General features: G+C 34.6%; 2 protein-coding genes across 2 annotated transcripts; both read right to left on the reverse strand.

The window, feature by feature from the left end:
• On the reverse strand, positions 1-23,750 carry LOC128551590 (uncharacterized). The gene is made up of 6 exons (XM_053532487.1): positions 23,422-23,750; positions 6,891-7,625; positions 6,025-6,516; positions 3,342-3,395; positions 2,229-2,711; positions 1-665 (listed from the first exon to the last, which is right to left on the reverse strand). The coding sequence occupies exons 2-6, from the start codon at positions 7,462-7,464 to the stop codon at positions 631-633; spliced, it is 1,638 nt and encodes a 545-aa protein (XP_053388462.1). The 5' UTR covers positions 7,465-7,625; positions 23,422-23,750; the 3' UTR covers positions 1-630.
• Positions 18,652-19,083, reverse strand: LOC128551589 (uncharacterized). Its single transcript, XM_053532486.1, has one exon. The coding sequence runs from the start codon at positions 19,081-19,083 to the stop codon at positions 18,652-18,654; it is 432 nt and encodes a 143-aa protein (XP_053388461.1).
• Positions 23,751-24,925: the final 1,175 nt, after the last annotated feature.

The following is a 24,925-nucleotide window of genomic DNA, read 5'->3' on the forward strand; positions in this document are numbered from 1 at the left end:
TCCATAATGAGACAATGCGCTAACACATGATCTAGGCTTGTCAATTAAAGGTCACTGTCTAAAGTCATGTAAAAATATGTTTCCACTCAATAACTTTTATATGTATTGAAGGATTTTCTTACCAGACAATGCATCGCATAAATGACCCCTGGGGTCAAAGGTTAAGGTCACTTTTGAAATTAAAGTCAAAATAGTTTTTGTTCCTTTGCTTCTACATGCCTTGCATTCACACACCTGTTCCCACTAACCAGATGATTTGCTGCGTGTTTTGCCTGTAGAACTCATCTATGTTGCCATTGAAGATCAAGTATAAAGCGTTCTGCTCCATAGCTTTTAACTGCATTGAAGGATTTTCATTATCACACAGAAATGTTCCCCTGTCTCATGTCCCTACTTGACTTAGTGGTGGACTTTTAAAGCCGTACACTTTTAGTGCAGTTTTGCTAGGCTCATTCACATTCACAAAAGCTCCGGTTTCCCTGCATACGATTCTATAGTACTATAGTGTAGTTGACTAACATTCTTACCAACAACCACATGGGACGAACACTAACAAAGTGTTCCACCGGTAGGGGACGTTCGCTTTACCACTGCAACACTCAGTCACTTGTTTCAATTGCAAAAATATATTTACCTTTTTGAAAATGTAATTTCTGCACATTTCTCTGAAATGTAAATGTAAATAGACAAAGTTGTAGTTTCTACAAACACATTTTGAGATTTTAGATATTTACTGATAAGGTAAGATACCGATTGACATCTTATTCAAGTTTATATTTAAAGCGAGACAATATCATATAAAGATAAAGAAATAAGCTGTACCCCTTTCACAGCAGTACAAGAAAATACATGTACGTTTTTATAGAACTTACAGGTTTAGTGAAGTAGTGTGTGCATATTATAGTATCACCTGTACTGAAAGGACCAGTCAGGTTTGGCTAGTAAGACACCTACAGGCATTGATAAGCATTACTTATATATATCTTTAATTGCAAGGCACTAGGCATGTAGGCAAACGGTATAATTTGGTAATAATTATTTCATTAGCTGGCTGCTCACCAAGCAGCCTCCCTTCATTAACAACAGCCGACGCTGAGGTGACTGAAACTTTCGATCAGGCGATTTCGGGACAGACTCCTAATTCATTAGGGCAAAACAGTTTATGTTTTATATGAAAGAACAGGAGAGTAACGTCAAGGGAATGTTTTCGAGTGTCGATTTTTTTTTTACCTTGTCCGAGCGTTGGCAAAAAGCGACAACTTTTGCATGAATTGTGTTCAAGAGTATTAACAAAACATGCTACATACTAAAATTCAATCATATATCCCCCTCTAAGAGACCATGTCGAAATTAAAGTTACGCCCTTTGAAAATATAAGAGATCTAGTGTTTCAAATAGAAATACAATGCACCTTAAATGGAGTCATTCAACAGAAAATTTAGTTCTATGTATTAGGGCGTTTAATTAGGACAGGATGCATACTGCATGAAAGCAGAACTGCTAGGCTGTGCGCTTGCTATTTAATGTTAGACTTCGTTTGATCAGTTAACAAGTATTTTTTTTCTTTTTTACTAAAGTCATATGAATCATTCATTTTCTAAACCACTTCTATCGCATAGTTCTCATCTAAAACGCACAGTTCGGTAAAAATGTACTTTTGGAACATGTGCACAGATTGCGGAACATAAGCATCGGTTGGCAAGGGGCTAGGATGGTAGTCTATTAAATGATGGCATATTATAGGATATGAGAATTATATACATAACATAGGCCAGCGAAGGTAATGCGGGATATTGTCAATCTGAGAAATATAATAGCACCCGATGTGCTGGCCATGGGTGTTATTATTTTTTAAGGGTTTGACAATTTTACATATCACCCAAACAAGCCTGTGTTGTTTGTTTTATTACTCTGACGATCACAGACTAAAATATTTATAAAACGCAGAATCTGCAATAGCAATATCATTTTTTTCCGTGTATAATTAATTCAACAGAAAGAACTCGTTAGTTTTAGATTGGAACTGTTGTTTTGAAAAATGTTTATAAACGACTGAATCCACTAGTCATCTCATAGGAATGATACTCGGTAGAGGGTTTTAACTACAAAAAAATTATATATTTCATATATGTCATTATATATATACATATCTATATATTCAAAACAAATCCTTGTTCGAAAGTTGACATGGAGCATTTACTTGAAGTATAATGAAATGTAATATATACCTCCATACGCATCTGAGGATGGCTCTTGTTTTATTTTAACTACACGTCTTTTTGGTAGTGTTAAGACCGCCTCGAGTATCGGATGCTTTGATTTTTTTGCAATACCACTCAGCTTATCAGGAACGCACGTGATGATAATATTCAACTTGCCGTCCTTCACCGCCGAGTAGAGCATGTCAAACTTCCGCAGCCATTTCTGAACGACAGCCATTTCGGACGTGTACTTTCCTCCAAGATCCTCGATGACAACAACACAAGTTACACCAAATCGGATGCATCTTAAGTCACCCGGTTCGGTCAGTATGAGATAATGGCCTTCTTGATATGACGACAGAAGTGATAAGGCAAGCGTTGTTTTACCACTACCACGTGGACCGGAAATCACAATAACTTTCTTGGACCGGAAGAGCACTAACGCGTCCTCTTTAAGGTTGTTGTCCACCAGTTGCATTTTGTGATGTTTGCAATATGCTATAGATTGTACTGTAATATTAATGGAGCAGATCCTTACAGTTTACAAGCCAGAAATATTAAGAGCTTAAAGATAGCTAAGTAAAGAATTTACAATTTTGTAAATTTAACTGCAGATCCAATTTAAAGATAATCGACGACAAAAGGTTTTGAGAAAGTTAAGAATGGTCGCAACGCCGCTTGACTCAAAACATAACTGTAAAACGCCTAAACGTAGAAGAATGCGGATAAACATATAGGCAAAATGTGATACAAAGATCGCAACTAACACGGGTATGTAGATTGAAAGGACATCAACTATCACAAAATAAACCTAGACATGTTTCCTTTACGTCTGACTAATGCAATATTCTGGCAAATATTATATGTTTAACATATAGTATGACATGACTTACTATAGACATCACACAGAAAAACACAGATGAAAATTTTATTGGCACAAACATAAATACAGTTTATGCTATAATTAAAGTGTCAATATTATTGATAGCAACAATAACCGTATCAATTAATGATAGCTAAATAGGTCTGGCAGAAATAAAATATGTTTACTTGAAAAAAAATCCCGAGCGTTGTTTGATTCAATTATGAAACTTATTGATCATTGATATTGACCTTACTAAATGTCATTTAAAATTTTACCCAACAAGTTTCTGTAATGTGGATCTGTTCCGACTTGATACATTGCACTTTCACCTAAAATAGAAATTGCTACATGTATACGTGCCAATACAATATTCTTCAGTTTTTAATTTTGTATTTATAAAAGCTAGAATATTTATAAATCTTCCCAGAGAAAGTATTGTAAAAATATGAAATAAGTAAAACAATATACACAACCAATAGAGAGAATAAGAGAACACGACTACTAACCTATATGCGAAATTAGAAAAGCCCTGCGAGCATGTCGCGAACATGTCGCGAACATGCTGTGAGGCTGTGAACAAGCCGCGAGCATACCTATTCGCAGGAAGGCCAATGATCGCGGCATGATCACGAGAAGAACTTAGAAGATTATAATCTTTTGGTAAAATGTTAATGAAGAGCTTTAATAAGAGCAGGTAATTGCAGATCAATTATTTTTTAACATTATCTGTAAGGTCACAGTATGAGTTTGATAAGTTAATTACAACCATATATTTTGGACATGTTTACAGGGAAATCTGTAAGAATTACATCTACAGTTTTCATAAGTGAATGTGCACTGATTCTTAGAGGTTGATGGGAATTTAATAGATTCTTATTTGTGGTAAGTCAGAAAATTTATGTTTAATATCTATACTCATATACAGTCAAACCTGTGTTAAACACCAACTCTGAACAGAAACCACCTGGCTCTAAAGACCACATGTTTTGTTTCCGATTTTAACATTTACAGTGTAATTTAACCTGTGAATAAAGACCACCTCCCAATAAAGACCACATTTTGGCTCTCCCAAGGGTAGTCTTTGTAGACAAGTTTGATTGTATCTGAATAAACAGAAGGAATTATGAAAACGAAATAGATGTTTAAACTTTTACAGAGCTGAATCAGATTAATATCTAAAAAGAAATATAAACCTTATTATGACAATTTCTAAGCTTCTTAAGTTTGATTATTAACACGTATAACTATGACAGATTTGTAGTCATACATATAACTTACAAGGAAATTCATTGATGCAAGCATCAAAGACGCCGCCAAGTGTTGTGTCTAAAGTACGTTTATTGCAATATGAGAAATCACCTAAGCATTACTTTATTAGTCTGACCGGCTACAAATTATCAACATTAGCACATGAAACAATATATGTTATAAACTGTTTAAAACATGAAGAATAAACATGATAGAAAAGTATTACCATGCCATACAAATCCTCTGCTTGCAATGACATTGACATTTCAAGTAGGTGTCCCCTTTACATACAAAATTAAAGTTATTATTTCACTAAGGTCAGCACCTGTGAAATCTTATATGCAGGAGCGTGTGTATGAAGTTTCACAGAAATGCAGTTTGTTGGAAAATGAGGTTATGTTAAAAGATAATTATTTCAAGGTTGTGGTTCACAGAAACCATTATTTTTATTATCATGTAATGTAATGTTTTCTATTCATTGATGAAGTTTCATAGACCTTAGTCACCTACATTATAGATTTCAGAATGCAGATTATACACAGCATTTTACTGTTTCCGTTGCCAAAACAACCAAAACATTTGTCCAAGAAAAGACTTATGTAACACAGTAATCTCTATATTGCCCCTATTCACAAAGCATGAATCTTTCTTGTATACTTTTGGTATATAATAGAATTCATTTTTATTTCGGACGAACGATTAACTTGAAGTCCTAGTTGAACCGTAAATAAGACAAAAGGTTAAAAATAAGTTAACAGCGGCACTTCTGCGGTGTGTTCTATTAAGGCTGAACACCATTAAATCCAGCTCTTCTTTATTTCATATAAAATCCACTTACTTCATAACGGGTTTTCGACATTTTCTAGCATATCAGATTTTCAGAGACTTATATTCCCATAACGTCGAATAAGCAATGTAAATAAGAAAAAAAAACATTGGGAAGAAATGAATACATGCACTGAGACAATGTTGTTGAATTTACAATTAACAGTTAAAAATCAAACATATTTTATCATTAAAATTCAAAATGTGAAAAAGTTCAGACATTGACAAGTTCAGACATTGTTACTCAGTAATTTATATCCCTTATTCCTATTAATTCATTCATTTGTGCACTTTTTATGTGAATCTTATTTTGCAGTGATGTTTTTTTTTCCAGCTAGTTCGCGGCATGTTCGCAGCAATTAGTTCGCGTGATGATCGCAGCAACTTGTTCGCGGTAAGTTCACAACTACTTATTCGCGGGAAATTCGCGGCAACTTGTTTGCATGTGAAAAGTGAACACCGAGCGAACATCCCGCGAACATTACACCAGTTTTATCAAAAGTGTTCGCAGCATGTTCGCCTGATATTCGCTGCATGATCGCAACAAGTGTTCGCAGCAAACTATTATATTTCTGTAAGGGTGACATCCAACAATATATTTTGTTTCCAAAGTTATAACCAGAATACAAAATGACCATCAAACTAACCGATCCCATGTCACCCTAATAAAACTTATCGACCCAGTTTCACCCTTACTTAACTAACCTATCCCAAAGCACTTTAACTGAACTTACCTCTCCTGTTTCACTATTATTGATATAACCGATCCTGTCTCACCATAACTGAACTAACCGATCATGTTTGATCCGTATTGAACTAACCGATCCCATTTCACCCTTATTGGACTTATATCTTATTAAGATAAATCGAAAAAACATGAATTACCTTCAACAAGATCAACAGGAGTGTCTTCTGTTGTTGGTTTGTACACAATGATTGGGTTTTCTATCAAGTCATGGCTGAAATGTTTCTTACATTCGTCTAAAATGGACTGGTCTGTTATTATGATGACATCAAATAACTCGTCTTCGTCATTTACTGACACTGATGACTTGATACTATCTAAGACAGCATTCATGGATTTAGCTTTGTCATCGTCGAATTGGTTCTTTCCAAAGGGATGGAGAAATACAACTAGGTCGGCATCTTCAGCACCAATGTGACGCCAGTCAGGAGGAGTTGAAACTAGCACACATCTATCTTCGTCATAGTCACGACTGTCGATAACAGAAAGTGCTGTCTGTAGGTAAAGGCCTTTTCCATACCCAGAAACCACCACTAGGTGATGTTCTTCAAGTTCACTGGTAATTCTTGTAGCTTCTGGAGGGCTTTGGAAGTCGCTTTCTAATTCATTTTTTATGAGAGACCAAAAACTGCCTAAAAGTGTTATACACTTTATAACATTATAACAAAACTGACATTTGTAGAGAATAAGAAACCTCTAGAGTAATTATAGCATTAACTACAGTAAGATGCATCTACCATGTATTTATGTGTCCAGTGTCAGTTTTATCTCAAACGTTAGTAAAACTTGACAATCTCAAATGGCAGCTAGGATCAAGAATTATATTTAAATCTAATTTAGAAATTGAAATATATATTTTGCGTCAGTTTTAAAGCTATGGATGAGAGATCATATCAGTTTAAAAGGATAAAGATACGTAAAAGTTTTTATATCGTTTGTACCTTTAAAAAATCTGCTAACTGTTATAGATCTACTATGCAAATACTGTTAAAAAAATAAAACCAACCTCTCATATTTTCAAGAATATGATCCACAGTTTTGAAGCGTTTAGTGATTTTACCCCCAGATCGTGTGCGTTTCACAGTTGTTTTCTTCAAAGTCTTCCTCGTTTCCGTTGTATCTTCTTGGATTTCATCTATCTTATCTTTAAGTTGTTCTATTTCGTCTTTAAGTTTGCTAATTTCGGCCATATACCATTGTCTTAGAACATCCCCTAGATCTACCAAGGCACTGTTTGCAGCAGTCTCGATATCTTGTTTAATTTTGTCTGCATAACCTTGACCTTTCGCAGACAGAGCAAGCTGGACAATGATTGACTGCAGTTGTTGATACATATTTACAAACTCCGTTTCTGTTATTTGGCATGTACCTGAGATATGTTGCAAATTGTTTCGGATACGTCTTATAACATTTATATTTGTTACTTCTGTCAATTGAAGTTGTTGTTTGAACATTTCCGTTAACATAAGTGATAATAACGTCAAATCCCACTTTTTGATGTTCGTCTGACCTTGACCTTGAGGAGGAATTAACATATTTGTCTGGTCCTGCGTTAATAATTTCTTTGATTTGAGTTTCATGATGTCTTTATTCCGAAATAGTAGATATGCATCTAGTGTAGAGTACGGTGTTGGTAGATTTGGATCTGCCGCGGCAAGCTTCAAGAATAATTTACGCAATGGACCTGGACATATGTTAACCAAAAGGTCACTAAACGATAGTACTTGTCTGTCATCTTAATCTGAAGCAAAGAAAATGGTTAAGGCAACTGTAATGACAAACTGTCTGTTTCTTATGATATTTGTAACAGCATGTAACAATTCTGAATAAAATGACCCGTACCTTAATTAACAAGAGGGCCATGATGGCCCTATATCGCTCACCTGTTATCATTGTACTTGAGGACAAGAAGGTCCTCAGAAAAAATATCTAAGTCCAAAGGACAGGAACAACAAAGGAAAGAAATTTAACCAAAAAGAAAAACAAAATTCTTACAAGGTACAGATATGTCAAAATACACCTAAAAATTGGAGGTACCATCCATGTTGTACCACAGAAAAGTGGTCTCGGTTTTTCCCTACGGCCAATAATAAAAAAGTTACTAAAATCAGGCTATTTATAGTAACAGAAAAGGGAAGTAATTCGAAAGAAAATTATTGTAAGTTAACAAAAGAAGGATCTGCCAAATAAATCTGTTAACATAAATGAAATTTCAGATCAGTATCTTTATTAGTTACGGAGATATACCCATTTTAATTTCAAAAATAAAGGGAGGTAATTTGACATTAAATCAGTCCATAGTTATCTACCCTGATTGGCTCGGTCCAACTAATGACAATAATGAAATTTCAAATAAGTCCTGTAAGTACTTACTGATATAAATCCATTTTGACTACAATCAGGGGAGGTAATCAGATAAAAAATAACTCTGGAAATTACGAATGGATCTGATTTGTCATGGCATCCAAGATTTATTGTTGTTGAAGATATTTTGGAAGTTTGTATCAAACAAGAGCTCGTCGAACACGAAATGCCCCTCTTGATGCATTCAGTAATTGCACAAGGAAAAGAAATTATATGCTCACTGTAAACAAAAGTTCTACCATTCTGGTTTAATCTGACCTTGACCTTTAACCTATTAACCTAACAAGAGATTACAGAGTGATCTTGGCGCCATCCACTGAGCCATTTTTTAATGTTCCAAATTTCAAGACTAGCTCAAGGTCAAAATCAATGTCAAATTTCATTTCGGTACAAAACCATGTGTATGTAGTCCAAATTTGAAAGCTGTGGCTTGCGAAATGTGAAAGCAGGCCACTAGATCAATTTCAAGGTCAAAGTTCATTTCGATAGACAGAACTATGCATGTGCTTCAAATTTGAAGGCTGTAGCTTGAGAAATGTGAAAGTAGGTAATAGGTAAAAATCAAGGTCAAATTTTATTCGGAACACAAAACTATGCAAGTGGTCCAAATTTGAAACCTATACCTTCAGAAATGTGAAAGTAGGTCACTAGGTCAATCTCAAGATCAAAGTTCATTTAAGTACACAAAACTGTGCTTGTGGTTCCAATTTGAAGGCTGTAGCTTGAGAAATGTTAAAGTAGGTCACTAGGTCAAAATCAAGGTCAAATTTTATTTTTGGAACAAAAAACTATGCATGTGGTCCAAATTTGAAGCCTGTACCTTCAAAAATGTGAAAGTAGGTCACTATGTCAATCTCAAGATCAAAGTTCATTTCAGTACACAAAACTATGCATGTGGTTCAAATTTGAAGGCTGTAGCTTGAGAAATGTGAAAGTAGGTCACTAGGTCAAAATCAAGGTCAAACCACAAAACTATGCAAGTGGTCCAAATTTGAAGCCTGTACCTTCAGAAATGTGAAAGTAGGTCACTAAGTCAATCTCAAGATCAAAGTTCATTTCAGTACACAAAACTATGCTTGTGGTTCAAATGTGAAGGCTGTAGCTTGAGAAATGTGAAAGTAGGTCACTAGGTCAAAATAAAGGTCAAATTTTATTTTGGAACAAAAAACTATGCATGCGGTCCACATTTGAAGCCTGTACCTTCAAAAATGTGAAAGTAGGTCACTAAGTCAATCTCAAGATCAAAGTTCTTTTCAGTACACAAAACTATGCTTGTGGTTCAAATTTGAAGGCTGTAGCTTGAGAAATGTGAAAGTAGGTCACTAGGTCAAAATCAAGGTCAACTCATGTCAAGGTTCATCTTGCCACTCAAAACAATACATGTGGTCCAAATTTGAATGATGTAAGTTATGGACATGAAGGTTCTAAGGTTTTCCCTATATAAGTCTATATGAACCATATGACCCCTGGGGCGGGGCCATATTTGACCCTAGAGGGATAATTTGAACAAACTTGGTAGAAAACCACTAAATGATGCCATATTACAAAATATCAAAGCCATAGTCTTTGTGGTTTGGACAAGATAATTTTCAAAGTTTTTTCCTATATAAGTCTATGTAAGCCATGTGACCCCCAGGGCGGAGCCATATTTGATCCTAGGGGAATAATTTGAACAATCTTAGTAGAGGACAACTAGATGATGACATATACAAAATATCAAAGCCCTAGGCCCTGTGGTTTTGGACAAGAAGTTTTTCAAAGTTTTTCCTATATAAACCATGTGACCCCCGGGATGGGGCCATATTTGACCCCAGGGAAAAAAATCTGAACAATCTTGGTAGAGGACCACTAGATTTTGCTACATACCAAATATCAAAGCCCTAGGCCCTATGGTTTTGGACAAGAAGATCAGAAACCGTTTTAACTGTTCCTGGCCAATGTGACCTTGACCTTTGACCTTATGACCTCAAAATCAATAGAGGTCATCTGCTGGTCATGGCCAACCTAACTATCAATTTTCCTGACACTAGGCCCAAGCGTTCTAGAATTATTGCCTGGACACCATTTTACTGTTCCTGGTCACTGTGACCTTGACCTTTGACATACTGACCTCAAAATCAATAGGAATCATCTGCTGGTCATGACCAACCTTCCTATCAACTTTCGTGACCCTAGGCCTAAGCGTTCTTGAGTTATCATCCGGAAACCGTTTTACTGTTCAGGGTCACTGTGTCCTTGACCTTTAATATACTGACCTCAAAATCAATAGGAGTCATCTGCTGGTCACTACCAACCTCCCTATCAACTTTTATGATCTTAGGCCCAAGTGTTCTTGAGTTATCATCCGGAAACCATTTTACTATTCAGGGTCACTGTGACCTTGACCTTTGACATACAGACCTCAAAATCAATAAGGATCATCTGCTGGTAAGGACCAACCTCCCTACCAACTTTCATGATCATAGGCCCAAGCGTTCTTGAGTTATCATCCGGAAACGGATTGGTCTACATTCCGACCGACCGACCGACCGACCGACATCTGCAAAACAATATACCCCTCCTTCTTCGAAGGGGGGCATAATAAAATCATAAATGAAGCCTCTATATGGCTGCAAAAGCCAAAATAGCCAATTTTGGACATTTAAGGGGCCATAACTCTGGAACCCAAGCTGGAATCTGTCCAGTTTAAGAAAGGAACCAAGATCTTGTGGTGATACAAGTTGTGTGCAAGTTTGGTTAAAATCAAATCATAAATGAAGTTGCTATTGTGCAGACAAGGTCAAAATAGCTAATTTTGGCCCTTTCAGGGGCCATAACTCTGGAACCCATTAGGGGATCTGGCCGGTTCAACAAAGGAACTAAGATCTTATGGCAACACAAGTTTTGTGCAAGTTTGATTAAATTCAAATCATAAATGAAGCTGCTATTGTGCAGACAAGGGCAAAATAGCTAATTCTGGTCCTTTCAGGGGCCATAACTCTGGAACCCATAATGGAATCTGGCCAGTTCAAGAAAGGAACCAAGATCTTATGGTGATACAAGTTGTGTGCCAGTTTGGTAAAAATCAAATTATAAATAAAGCTGCTATCGTGCAGACAAGGTCAAAATAGCTGATTTTGGCCCTTTCAGGGGCCATAACTCTGGAACCCATAATGGGATCTGAAGAAAGGAACCGAGACCTTATGGTGATACAAGTTGTGTGTAAGTTTGGTTAAAATAAAATCATAAATGAAACCACTATCGTGCAGACAAGAAATTGCTGACGGACGCACGGACGCACACACGACGGACGACGGACGAAGGGTGATCACAAAAGCTCACCTTGTCACTATGTGACAGGTGAGCTAATAAAATGTATCCTTATTAGCATTAAATGCAACCAAGCTAATTAATAGCAGATTTTGTTTTAAAGAGACAGACCTTGACAGGTTACGAATTGTGCAACAACCTAACATTCCTTGCACTGGCTTCAGCGGAATTCTATAACACATAATACATATTGAATGTACTCATTAGACCAAAAGACCAGACAAGTGGTAGGATATTCTGTATTAAATAGCAATCTTGTTTATTTATTATGGAATTCCCATATTCATTGCAAAATGTGTTAATAGAAAAGTGTTAATTGTAGACGACGAATTTATGAAAGTTCATATCATTTAACAGAGTTAAAATGTGTTATACACGTTTAAGCGTTTTATCGGTTAGAAGTACAAACTATTGTTAGCATTATTTGACCGATCCCAAGATCTAGGTGCGTTCAGATGATAAACACTATTATTTGATAATTAAGAGTCATATCAACTCATCAATCTAACTATTTAAAGGTCTCGATCTTCCTGCAAGTTAGATCTGTTAGACTATTCAAATAATATTTTTCTTTAGAATAAATGTTTCGACAAATTATGAACAGGAGACCATGAGGTTTGTTTCTAGACTATCTTTAAATATTTGTGAAATCTCGAGAAATGCAAAATTGCACCAACTGAGAGATATCCGGTGCATTAACGAAATCGGAAATAGGGTATTTTTAAAGAAACATGCTGAAAATAACTATATTAAAGGTACTGACAAGTAAATGGGATCAACGACTTCACATCTAAGGTATAAGATATTTGCTATATTCAAGAAAACTTAGCATTACGTTTTGAGAAACAAAAATCAAACAACACCAACTCATAAAAAGAAAGAGTTGTTTCACATGAAAATTGAACAGCATGTAAAATATGTATATCATTCTACGAAACAAGTGTCAGTATACGGATATAAACATTGAATATCGGAAAAGAACAGCCTAAAGGGGCCCCACTTCTGGACAGTCAAACGCCTTTAATACTTACCATTTTTAGCTCGACTATTCGAAGAATAAGTAGAGCTATCCTACTCACCACGGCGTCGGCGTCGGTGTCGGCGTCGGCATCGGCGTCACACCCTGGTTAAGTTTTTCGTACCAGTCCACATTTTGACAAAGTCCTTTGAGATAAAGCTTTGAAACTTTCAACACTTGTTTACCATCACCATGTCCAGTTATACGCAAGAGTACATAACTCTGTCAAGCATTTTGACTGAATTATGGCCCCTTTTGACTTAGAAATCTTGGTTAAGTTTTTCGTACCAGTTCATATTTTGACAAAGTCTTTTGAGATAAAGCTTTGAAACTTTCAGCACTTGTTAACCATCACCATGCCCTGTTGTAGGCAAGAGTACATAACTCCATCAAGCATTTTGGCTAAATTATGGCCTCTTCTGACTTAGAAATTTTGGTTAAGTTTTTCGTACCAGTTTATATTTTGTGTAAAGTGTTTGACATATGGCTTTGAAACTTTTATATCTTGTTCAGTATTATAGTCTCTATCAACAGGCAAGAGTGCATAACTCTGTCAAGCATTTTGACTGAATTATGGCCCCTTTTGACTTAGAAATCTTGGTTAAGTTTTTCGTACCAGTTCATATTTTGACAAAGTTTTTTGAGATAAAGCTTTGAAACTTTCAACACTTGTTAACCATCACCATGCCCTGTTGTAGGCAAGAGTACATAACTCCATCAAGCATTTTGGCTGAATTATGGCCCCTTCTGACTTAGAAATTTTGGTTAAGTTTTTCGTACCAGTTTATATTTTGTGTACAGTGTTTGACATATGGCTTTGAAACTTTTATATCTTGTTCAGTATTATAGTCTCTATCAACAGGCAAGAGTACATAACTCTGTCATCTTTTTTGGCTGAATTGTGGCCCTTTTTGAACTTGGAAATTGGTTCTGTTTTCGTATATGTCCATGTTTTGTCAAGACTATTTGACATATGGCTTTTAAACTTTAAACACTTGTTTATCATTATGATTTCCATCTGTAGGCAAGAGTACATAACTCTGACAACTATTTTGGCTGAATTATGGCCCTTTTTTGACTTTGAAATTTTTGTCAAAACTATTTGAACTGTGGCTTTGAAACTTTTAACACTAGTATATCAACATGATTTCCATCTGTAGGCAAGTGTACATAACTCTGTCAACTATTTTGAATGAATTATGACCCTTTTTGGACTTGGAAATTAGTAAAATGTTTCATACAAGTCCACATTTTGCCTAACATATAACTTAACATATTTGCCATTATGGTCACACATTGCCATTTAGCGCAAGACTAATTGAAATCCACAAATACAGAAACATTTTTTGTTTAATCAATTTTTTTCTTTTGTCTGAAAATCTATGGAAATATTTTGACCCCATTCTTCAATCAATTCTTCGAATAGTCGAGCGCGCTGTCATCCGACAGCTCTTGTTAAAGTACTGCTACATACGTTCGTTTTGATGTACTTTTTTGCGTACGAGTGTCGAAATTTCACCCAACTAGGTGGAACACAGTTTTCAGCAATTGTTTATTCTTATTTCTTTACAGACAGGCAGACAGACAGACGTACCTATCGATAACTTTATTTCACCCAATGTATTTATACAATACTACATGAGGATATGCAAATAAGTTTGAGTAAAGCCACATCTAGTTCCGGTAGCAACCTGCGAAAAAGCGTATAATCAGTTGATAACAAATACATGTAGATGTGTACATAATACATCGTAATGATTTAAAGTAAAGCGTGAGAGTGCGTGACTAGATTTCAATGACCTGTCATTCTATATTTAGACAAAAATAAGTGCTTTCATAACAGAACAGAACAGAACATATTCTTTATTTCCAGTAACTTAAACAATATAATGTTTCTCGTTACATAGCATCAGTATAGAGTATATTTATGTGTCACTAAGGACGGTGAACAAAATCAGATAGTGAAATAAATACATGTGCTTATAGAGGGTGAACTAAAATAGCAACCGTAACATGTGATATTTACTTACAGTATACAATATATGAATGCAAAGCAAATGGAACATTGTTGTCGTCGGAGCTATGGGTACAGTACTAGCATTGATATACACCTAGATAAGTAACCAGTGAAATAATTAAGACAAAACAAGTGACTATCATTTTCGGTGCTATGCTGATAAAGTTGCCGAGTATAATACTGTGTCAGAATACAAATGCAGTAGTATGTCGAGTAATAATGATTAACGATACTAATAGGTACTCACATATAAAAAACTAAGAAAATATAGAAATGCGATAGGCCTTACCGAAACGAAAATGTAAGGATAACCAGGCGCGTACGACAAACGGAGAACAAGCACGGATACATAATACCTAAACATGCCTTGTAGAAAAAAAACAACAACAAGGCATGAATAGTTACGAAGAGTGTAAATAACTAGAAAGTGCTAATATATGCCGCAGTATGACAAAGAGAGGTACCTTAAGTGGATATATGCAGCACTGGTACGACTGCATGACAAAGTAACCATAGCTCCGGCTACAGATATAAATAAAACTATATACATCAGCAGATCATGATGTTTGTAAACATGAAGGTAATGTCAATAGCATATTATATTAAACTCCTACTGTATAGCTACAGAAAGACCTTTTCGTAATATGAAAGCGTTATAAATAAATTTACTAAGCTTCAATAAAGCTGAACGTTGAGTATTATGCATTAGTTGATTAAACTTGTATACACTAGGTCGACGATAATAATATGGCTTGATAATACAATTTCCTAATAGTGTCATATACTGGACATTTAATAATAAAATGGTACTCATCTTCTATATCGCCGCTTTTTACACAATAAACAATATCTTTGGTTATGTTCAACCCTGTTAGCGCCATAACGGCCAGATTCGATTCTTAATTGATGCGATGAAAGGCGAAGACGAGAAAATGCAATTCTAAGTTTAGGTGATAAGAAAATCTAAATAGTTTTCAAATCCAAATGTAGTTTTAAACAACTTATATGAACATAAGCATCTGCTATTGTTAATACCATTGTAACAATTTTGTACAAAGTTTTCAATCACTCTATTCTTGAATACAATATGGAACGTATTAAGATCCACAATATCTGGATTAATCCATACATACGAAAACCCGTAACTATCCAATAAATGTTTAACGTTAGATGCCCAATTCGTTCTACCCATTTCAATATCACTTACTAAAGAATAATATAACTTTGTATAAAAATATTATCAGACTTAACAACCTTCAACCAGTATTTATAATACGTACATATCTGTTTACATATAATGGGTATCTGCCTAGTTCGCTATAAATACCATAATTACAAGTAGATGTCTTTACATGAAGAAGCAATTTACAAAATTTCATATGAATTCTTTCAATTGGTTTTGATTTACCAAAACCCCATATCTCACTGGCATAGCATAATGTTGACGTAACAAATGAGTCAAATAATTGCAAAATAGTACTAGGTTTTAAGAGATTAATTTACTAATATTATTTAGCAGAACGTTCATAGCTTTAAGACCCTTTCCAGCAATTGTTTCTTGATTTGATAGAAATGTACCAGTATAATTAAACACTGTTCCTAAGTAGTTATAACTGTCAACGACTCGAGGGTCTTATTGTCATAATACCAAACTTCATTACGTCTAACTGGCCCACGCTTTCTAAAAACAACTATTTTACTTTTATCTGGGTTAACTTGTAAACCCCAGTTTACACAATATTCTTTTAACAAATTTAAACGATTTTGTAAATCCTCAGGATTCTTACCAATAATGACCATGTCATCGGCGAACAACAATAAAAAAAAGTAAACTCATCTAAATTGAAGCCGTTGTCGACACCGTCAATCAAAGATAACTCTATGTCTTCTAGGAAAGAGAAAAAAGAACGGGCGAAATTACTTCCCTTGTTTTAAGCCCAATGAACATTCAAAAAAATCCGAATACGTCTTACACCCCCGTATACGGGACTTAACTTTAGAATACATGTCTCGAATAATACGCAGAGTTTTACCAGCAATTCCTAGTTTATATAATTTGAACCACAATCCATTATGATTTTATACTATCAAAAGCTTTCTGAAAATCAATAAAAGCACATGAAAGACGGCCATTATTATTTAAAACTTTTTGAATGAGTGCATTTAATACAAAAATGGCATCAACAGTCGAAACGACCCTTTCTAAATCCAAACTGAGCATCACTAAGTATATTATATCTTTCAATCCAGATATTAATTCTTTGGTTAAGGATACCTGTAAATATTTTCGAAAAACAACTAACTAATGTAATACCTCTATAGTTACTGGCTAATTCCGGATCGTTTTTCTTATGTAATGGTACAATTATGCCTTCCATCCAACTATCAGGAAAAAGTCCTGAATTAAATATACCGTTAAAAATATCAACCAAATGTGATGCTAAAATATCTGATGTCTCAATAAAATACTCATTTAGTAACTGATCAGCAGCAAAAGACTTATTTTTTTTAAGAGTATGTAAGACCTTCATAATTTCTGATACCGTAATCGGAACATCTAACTCTTCGAAAATACAATCATCAACATTAAAATCGTGATTATTACAAAAGGTTTCAGCGTCATTATTAACACAAATTAGGTAAATTATCATTCAGTGTCGAAAAATAGTTATAAAACACATCAAGCGAAATATTGTTACCTGATGATTTCTTATTACTTTTGAAAAATTTCCAAAAATCTTTAGGTTTGCTATGTCTCAAACGTTCAATATCTTTTATGCGTTGAAACTCATAACGCCTTTTCTTAGATTTTACAAGACGCTTATAAAACGCCCTTTAAAGTACACATATTAGACCTATTTTCATCAGTTTTATGGCAATTATATCGATTGACTGCAGCCAAATAATTATTTTTTTGCAATCTGACAGTCATTATCGAACCAATCAGCCTGTTTGCTCAATTTATTTGATACTTTAGGCCGATTAGACACTGTTACATTTTTAGTAAATAAAGGGTCTGCTACACTAAGCAAAGTATTCGTAAATTCGGAAACACAAGCATTTAATGCAGCTCTGTTGTTAAAATCAGTATTTAATGTTATAGCATTGAAATCTGCAAGCTTTGAAATGATACCGTTACGAAACTGATTACGTAATTCGTCATTCCACTTTATACTCTTTCTTTCATACTTATCATTATTATTCAATGTATTTGTGTTACAATATAACGAAAAGTTGATAGCTGCATGATCAGACAAATGGGAAAAAGGCTCAATGCAAAAATCCGCAAGTGTACCAAAACATCGTTCGTGCGCAACCAAATAGTCAATAACACTAGCCCCCGCAGGGCATGCATAAGTATAATTGCCTACACAAAAGTCTTTTCCAAGTCTACCATTAACGATACGCATCGAACAAGATTTACATAAATCAAGCAACTTAATACCGTTATTGTTGTGCGCAGAGTCCATTGATATACGGTCCATCGGTATATCCGGACAATAGTCATCATTGTCAATGAAATTCACGATCTATCATAAGCAATATAATCCCTTCTGTCCCCATTTCCGACCCTTGCATTCCAGTCACCAACTATCATGACGTCACCACGTGGTTCAAATTCATGAATGTCATATTGAAGCAGTTCAAAAAAATCATCTGTTATCATGTTGAATGCTGGCGAATTTTCGACCCAAATATAAATTCCTGCTAAGTATATGTCATTTTTTGTATTGAAGAAATTTTTATCAAGCCGCAACCAAATTATAGTATCATGGTGATTCTTAAACGATTTTAACTCCTTTACTAATAGAATTTTTAATATATAACACTAGGCCTCCACTGTTCCTTTTAGCCCTCCTATTCTGGTACTTCTATAGAAATTATAACATTTATAACCATCAATATCAAAATCCGACTTCGAGTTCCCCCATGATTCGTATATAAAAGATAATATCATGTTTCGATAAACAGTTCAAAAAATCCTCATCTTCAAGTTTTAAACGATTCAGGCCGTTAATGTTCCAAGAAATAAATAGAGAGTTCATCCTCAACGCGCCCCTAATCTGCTGCCCTATCCCGCACCGGAACTCCGTTGACATACAATGTGTCATAACTGATCCACGCTGATTTGCCTTCACGTTTGGCGGCTTTGAGTTTGGGTATCAGCTTTTTTCTGCGTTCCATAATCTCGGGCGGATATTGCTCATGCAAATAGAAGTTGGTTCCTTCCAGTTTACTCTTCAAACGACGAACGATTTCTCTATCCTTAAATAATGTAAATTTAGCAACAATATTGCGTGGCCTGCGAGATTGATCACTCCTAACCGTGTTACGCTTCATGCGATGCACCCGCTCAAATTTTATTTGATCCACAAGATCAGCTGCCATTTTAAGTTTATCAGTCATAAACTCGCGTAACTTTGCCTCAGTTTGCACGGGAGATTCGTCCGAACTTTCCGCTATGTTACCAAAGATCAAATTATTCCTCATGCTTTGAGATTGTAAATAGAACATATCGTCCTGTAATTTGACCTTTTCTGCGTGTAACTGGGTTTATTTCACTCTGTGCCTGAGAGAGTGAAAATTCGAGGTTATCGACCTTGCAGTCAATTTCAGTGATTTTGAAATTACTGTTTTTGGTGTGCTCTTCAATACGAATCCATAGTTTTTTAAACTCGACATCAAAACTGTTAATTTTTACCTCTAAATTGTCCAGAGCATTCAACCTCTCATCTACTCGACATATCTTGGATTCAATACGTTTCAGGAATTGCATAATATCCGTAGAATCTGTACTATTACTATCACCCTTGTCCTTGACGTTCTGGCTCTCAGTCACCGTGTCACTTTGGTGACCTGTGTCTGACTGCTTGCAGAATCCATATCGCTATGTTCAAATACAGAATTGTCTAGTTCAGGAATTACAGAAATAGAATCATCGTGTAACACTAAATTGGCTTTGTGCAGAGCGTCACTCAAACTAACACTGTTATTTACTGTTACCTTAGGCGATCCGCCATGACGCGGGGTTTTCAAATCCGTTTGACTGCTATTGTCACTACTATGTTTCCGTTTTTTATCATTTAAATCACAAATGCCGGTTGCCATAAGTAATACATTGACTAAGACACAACCACTTTAACTTTTAACGATAAAATTTAAGTCCAAAACATAGTTGATTCAATGAAAAAGACACTTTTATTTCCAATCTAATGACCAGTGGCAAAAACACGTCCGTCCATTATTTCATATATGGGTCAATAACAGCGAATTATGTATGGCAAATGGCACTCATTTTTAAAGAGGGCAACATTTTCAGAATATTTTAAGTATCCGTGGTACGGGATATTACGGCAGAACATGTAATTGTCATGTAAAATATTGGTAAAGATGTGATTCGTTTATTATATCAAATATTTCTGTGTTTTGATGATATACACCTAAACCTTATGTACGATGTTCATCCGAGCCAGTATCCTCTGCCTGCATTACATCTTCGAGTGAACTTGTTTCCAGAGAAGGATCCGATATGTATACATGTATATACACCGTGTAATTACGTAATTGTTAATAGTTAAATATAAAGCTTTATAAGAAGACCAAATCCAGTTTTCTATATCTAATAGATTTTAGTTTAATCATATTTTATTGTAATTATCAATTTATCACACAAGACATTATGGTAAGTGTACATAAAGACAATAATATACAGATACACACAGCGCACTATCATTACATCAAGACATATACATGTATAATGCTACTGTACGAGGGTTGTCCCAGAAAATCGCGATCTTCTTATATCATTTCAAAAATAAACGACGCATCAAATAATTATTTTAACTGATGTTGTTATTTCATTGTATACTCTACAGGACTATAGAGTTTAAAATTAAATATCTGTCATATTATTTGAGTTTATTTTTAAATAATGGACGGCAGTCAGTGCTAGTTGGCGCACGCTCAATTTTCCCCACTCTAAAATTAAACAGCTTCATTTTAAATTCATGTAACTTACCCGATATCATACATTTCACAACATCAAAATTTATTTCAACATTAACAGCAACGTTTGCAGTGTAATTATGTTGCGTTTCAAGCCTTTGACATCACTTATGTTAGAACAGTGACGTAAATTTTAAAGTAATTGTCGCATGCCATTTCAGAAATGGCGACGTCAAATTAGTTTGCGGCGAAGAAAGTATTGAAATTTTATGTTGCCCTATCTTTGAAACACTCGCGTAACCCTCGTTAAAACGTGTTTGTCACGTAAAGACAAGTGTCCTGCTAATATTTGCCAAACTTTCCGAATTTTCCATTTCTCGTTTTGTTAGCGAAGGAGTCAAACCGCGATCTACGCAAAATTTGAGTAATACTTCCTGGGCCGCGAAATTATCTGACGTCGCAATTTCTGAAATGGTGTGCGATCATTACTTTCAAACGTCACTATTTGAACGTTAGTGATGTCAAAGACTTGAAACGCACGTGATAATTACGCGTGAAACACTGCCGTTAACGACGATGTAAAATGCTGTGAGATGTCTATTGGGTAAGTTACACGAATTTAAAAGAAAGCCACTCCTTTTCGTAGTAGGAAAATAAAGCGTGTGCCGATTAGCACTGACTACCGTCCATTATTTAAAAAACACTCAAATAATATGACAGATATTTAATTTTAAACTCTATAGTCCTGCAAGGTATACAATGAAATAATATCAGTTAATATAATTATTTGATGTGTCGCATATTTTCGAAATAATAAAAATGTTCGCGATTTTCTGGGACAACCCTCGTACATTAAGAAATATTCGGTAACTTTGCAAAGGTGTGATAATACAAAAGGGTTGGACCACAAGTTTTGCCAACATTAGAAATCGGTCTGTCCCGGAATTTATCTAATAATTATGTAAATTATATAAACGCAATAGAATTAGTTGGTTTCCTATTTTTCCATTCCTAATTGAAAAGCGTTTGTAAGAGATACCGGAGATAATCTACCTTAACTACCACTCCCGCAAGATATTTGTAACAATAACGTGTTACATGATATTATTGAGAAAATGGGAATTGGGTAGTAAAACCATTATTCGTGACAAACTAGTTGTACTATTAACAAACCGCGATAACTGTGGCCTTTATTTACTAATACCGGATCAACCCATAACAATGAAATAGGGAATCATGTGGAAACATTACATGACAAATATCTTATATCGCAAAACCGATGTAAATAGCGGCGTGGTCTAGTTGTTAACACGTATGATTTGTAAGCTTACGGTGCTGGTTCGAATACGGGACGAGCTACTTTTTTTAAATTTTCTAACACGTTTTTACCTGGAGAAGAATGCAGGTAAAACTATTTGTATCATGATTTTCTTGTGCACTTATACTAAGTACATATTAATATTTTTCGGAGGATCTCATATTAGAATCGATATTAAATCTATTAACATTGAAAAATAAATAGAGAAAACTCTTGCAAGAATGAAAGCAAAAATAAATACAAAAGATGATATAAAAAAGATCTGCAAAAATAGAATTAGTAAAATCATTTTTTAAAAGAAGGACTCGAACCTACACCATACAAACATAAAATGAATAGAGATCCAACACACTATCCACTTGACTACAAATCTGTTATGGAATGACGCATCGTGTCTGGAGTAAAGAATATACTACAATATACAAATTAACACCACTTATCAGAAAATGCACCTGCTTTACCTGATTTTGGATTTTACCAAGTACCGTTAAAATAAAATTATCGCGATCCATTAATACTTTTGAATCGTATTGACCATTATAAAGAAACCCCTATTTACCATGAAGTAAACCCTGAATTAGCAATAAAGACATAATCGACTTTTCCGATAATGTTTTCGTTATCGTTCTCTATTTATATAGGACAGATTGTGTTTGCATACAAATCCGTTGTATTTTCTATTGTTAGAACAGATAATACAAAGGTCGGGTGAGCAGACGCCGAGCGTCCATTTTTTTGTAAACAGTGATGTTTTTCTAACGGCTTAAACTTTCTTAAAACACAAATTATATCAATAATTATTTTGATCAATGGAAAGGATATAAAACAAGCAATTTATTGATTACTTTGAATTATTATTTCGAAATAAAATGGATTAATTATGAACGCCTAACTTATACAGTGTTTTTTCTAAAACTTTGGAACATCGTTAAGCCGCTAATAAAATCATATGTCATTTCAAATGTTATTTTTTTTCCATTTTAATAAGATATTTAAATGAGAAAATTTGAAAATCGTAAGCATTTCAAAACTTTTTGAATTTTTAAAATCCATAAATTAGCGAAAAAGTTATTAGAAATTAAAAATTCCGATCCCGTACACAAACGATGTAAAATATTTGTTTAGCCCACCACCAGATAAACAGGTGTTAATGCGTTACGTCTAGGCGATCTCTCCTATAAAGATTTATGTTCAACCATCGATAATTACGTGTTATTCTGTGGTGTATTGGTCAAGTGTGCAGGAAAATATTTATTGTCGCAGCGGCCCGTGTTCGATTCCCGACTCTGGCGTGAAAGTCTCTTGATTTCACTTTTTTAAAGATGTTCATAATATGACGAAACTTTTACTCTAAAGAAAAAAATATTATAGCTTCAAATGAATTTTTAGGAAGATCGAGAACTTTAGTCAGATTATTTATCACGCATCTTAACTCCTGTCAATATTTTATTAACTGATAACAGATAGCAACAGATTTATCATTTCTTAAGTTACACTTACTTAGTCTTGTGTGATTGCTGCTTGTTCGGTTAAAATGCCAGGTTTTTTATTATTGAACAAATTACCTGATAAAACGAGATAAACGTACTGTTGATTCACAATATTGTTAAAATCCGTAGTCACTTTATTGTCATCACTGTAAACAAATGTAGTTTGAAAAACACACAACTATATTCATGTAGTTCAGTTTGCTACCCAAGGTATAGTTATCCAAAGAAATGTAATTGCGCAGATTGAAGCATTAGTCCATTTTTTTTATTTTTCAGAAAATTAGTTCGTGATACCATATTAAACTGCATTTATGCAATTTAAATAATTATAGTCCACGCTTTTACAGCAAAAATAAAAGTACAAAGGTTCCTAAACATTTAGATTTCTGCCATAATTTATTTCGTCTCTTATTCAGTTGTCAAACTATTAAATGTAAAAATAGTAGCAAATGGGTTTTACCAATACCGGATATAGATCAAAACATGGATTTCCTATCACCGTCGTATATTTATAAACACCGGAGAACTAACAGGTTGCCAAGTAGTCTTGGTATTGTGCTATTTTTTAACCTGTCAAACACGCCATGTACCCGGATAATCTTAACTCTGTTCAGCGACCCTAACTCAGTGCCAACATGGCGGATGTAAAGCCGATACAACTTTGTTTTCTGTGTAATTACGATGTATAAAGGAATGTTTCTGTTCTTATATCTATATACATTGATCAAGTGTGTATTTATTTCAAAATGTATCATGTTAAATATACCAACCCTTGTGTTTTCAGGTGGAAAAACGACGAACAAGGCAACTTTTTCAATGAAAACTTTTACAAAAAATCTTTAAAAATACTTCTATGCTTTTGATGCCTCGACTATTTTGTTGTTTGAAAGCAAAGATATACTGCTTTATAGGCCCGTTTACACTATGTTGTTAACCCACTACATGTTGACACAATACATGTTCAAATGTACTGACAGCGAGAAAAGGGATAAAAACCTAACTTTGATTTGATAAAAACCGAACTCAGTTTACATGAGGAATGGATAAAAACCTAACTTACACGAAAATGTGTGACGGATAAACACCTAACTGACTAGTATTCTATAGAAATGAATGAGTTGACATGTACATGGTCTGATTATTGTAAACATTACTTTAAAAGCGGTGCTGTCTTCAAACTTTGTCATTAATTTTACAAGATGTTATATGTATGCCCACTACAGTCAAATATATTTTCATAATTTCAATATTATGCAAATAGCAATGTTTTGAAAAATCTGGATAAACCCTAAAAAAATAACTCAGTATACAAGGCAAAATTATTATAATTACATAAGAAATTATTTAATACCACCGATGTTCGAAGTTCTGTAATACCCAACCCCCCCCCCCCCCCCCCCCATCCCCCACATACACACTGTTTCAGAAGAATTGTGTTTGTTTCAAATCTTGTATATCGTATAGTGTAAGAGATTTTTATAAAGGTGCTAATGGAATATCTTTGATATTGTTTAAATGGGATTAGATTTATGATTAATTATTAAATATGATATTTTTCAGACGGTAAATAGGGAAGAAA

This window comes from Mercenaria mercenaria, unplaced genomic scaffold, assembly GCF_021730395.1.
Source record: "Mercenaria mercenaria strain notata unplaced genomic scaffold, MADL_Memer_1 contig_1283, whole genome shotgun sequence".
Lineage (NCBI taxonomy): Eukaryota > Metazoa > Mollusca > Bivalvia > Venerida > Veneridae > Mercenaria > Mercenaria mercenaria.

Excerpts from the sequence above, each read along its gene's own strand:
- LOC128551590 (XM_053532487.1), bottom strand. The coding sequence starts at position 7,464 with ATGAAACTCAAATCAAAGAAATTATTAACGCAGGACCAGACAAATATG. Across the intron at positions 2,712-3,341 it reads ACATTACAGAAACTTGTTGG|TACAATCTATAGCATATTGC; the intron begins GTAAAATTTTAA and ends TTAATATTACAG. Across the intron at positions 666-2,228 it reads ATCCTCAGATGCGTATGGAG|AGAAATGTGCAGAAATTACA; the intron begins GTATATATTACA and ends TTTACATTTCAG.
- LOC128551589 (XM_053532486.1), bottom strand. The coding sequence starts at position 19,083 with ATGAGGAATAATTTGATCTTTGGTAACATAGCGGAAAGTTCGGACGAA.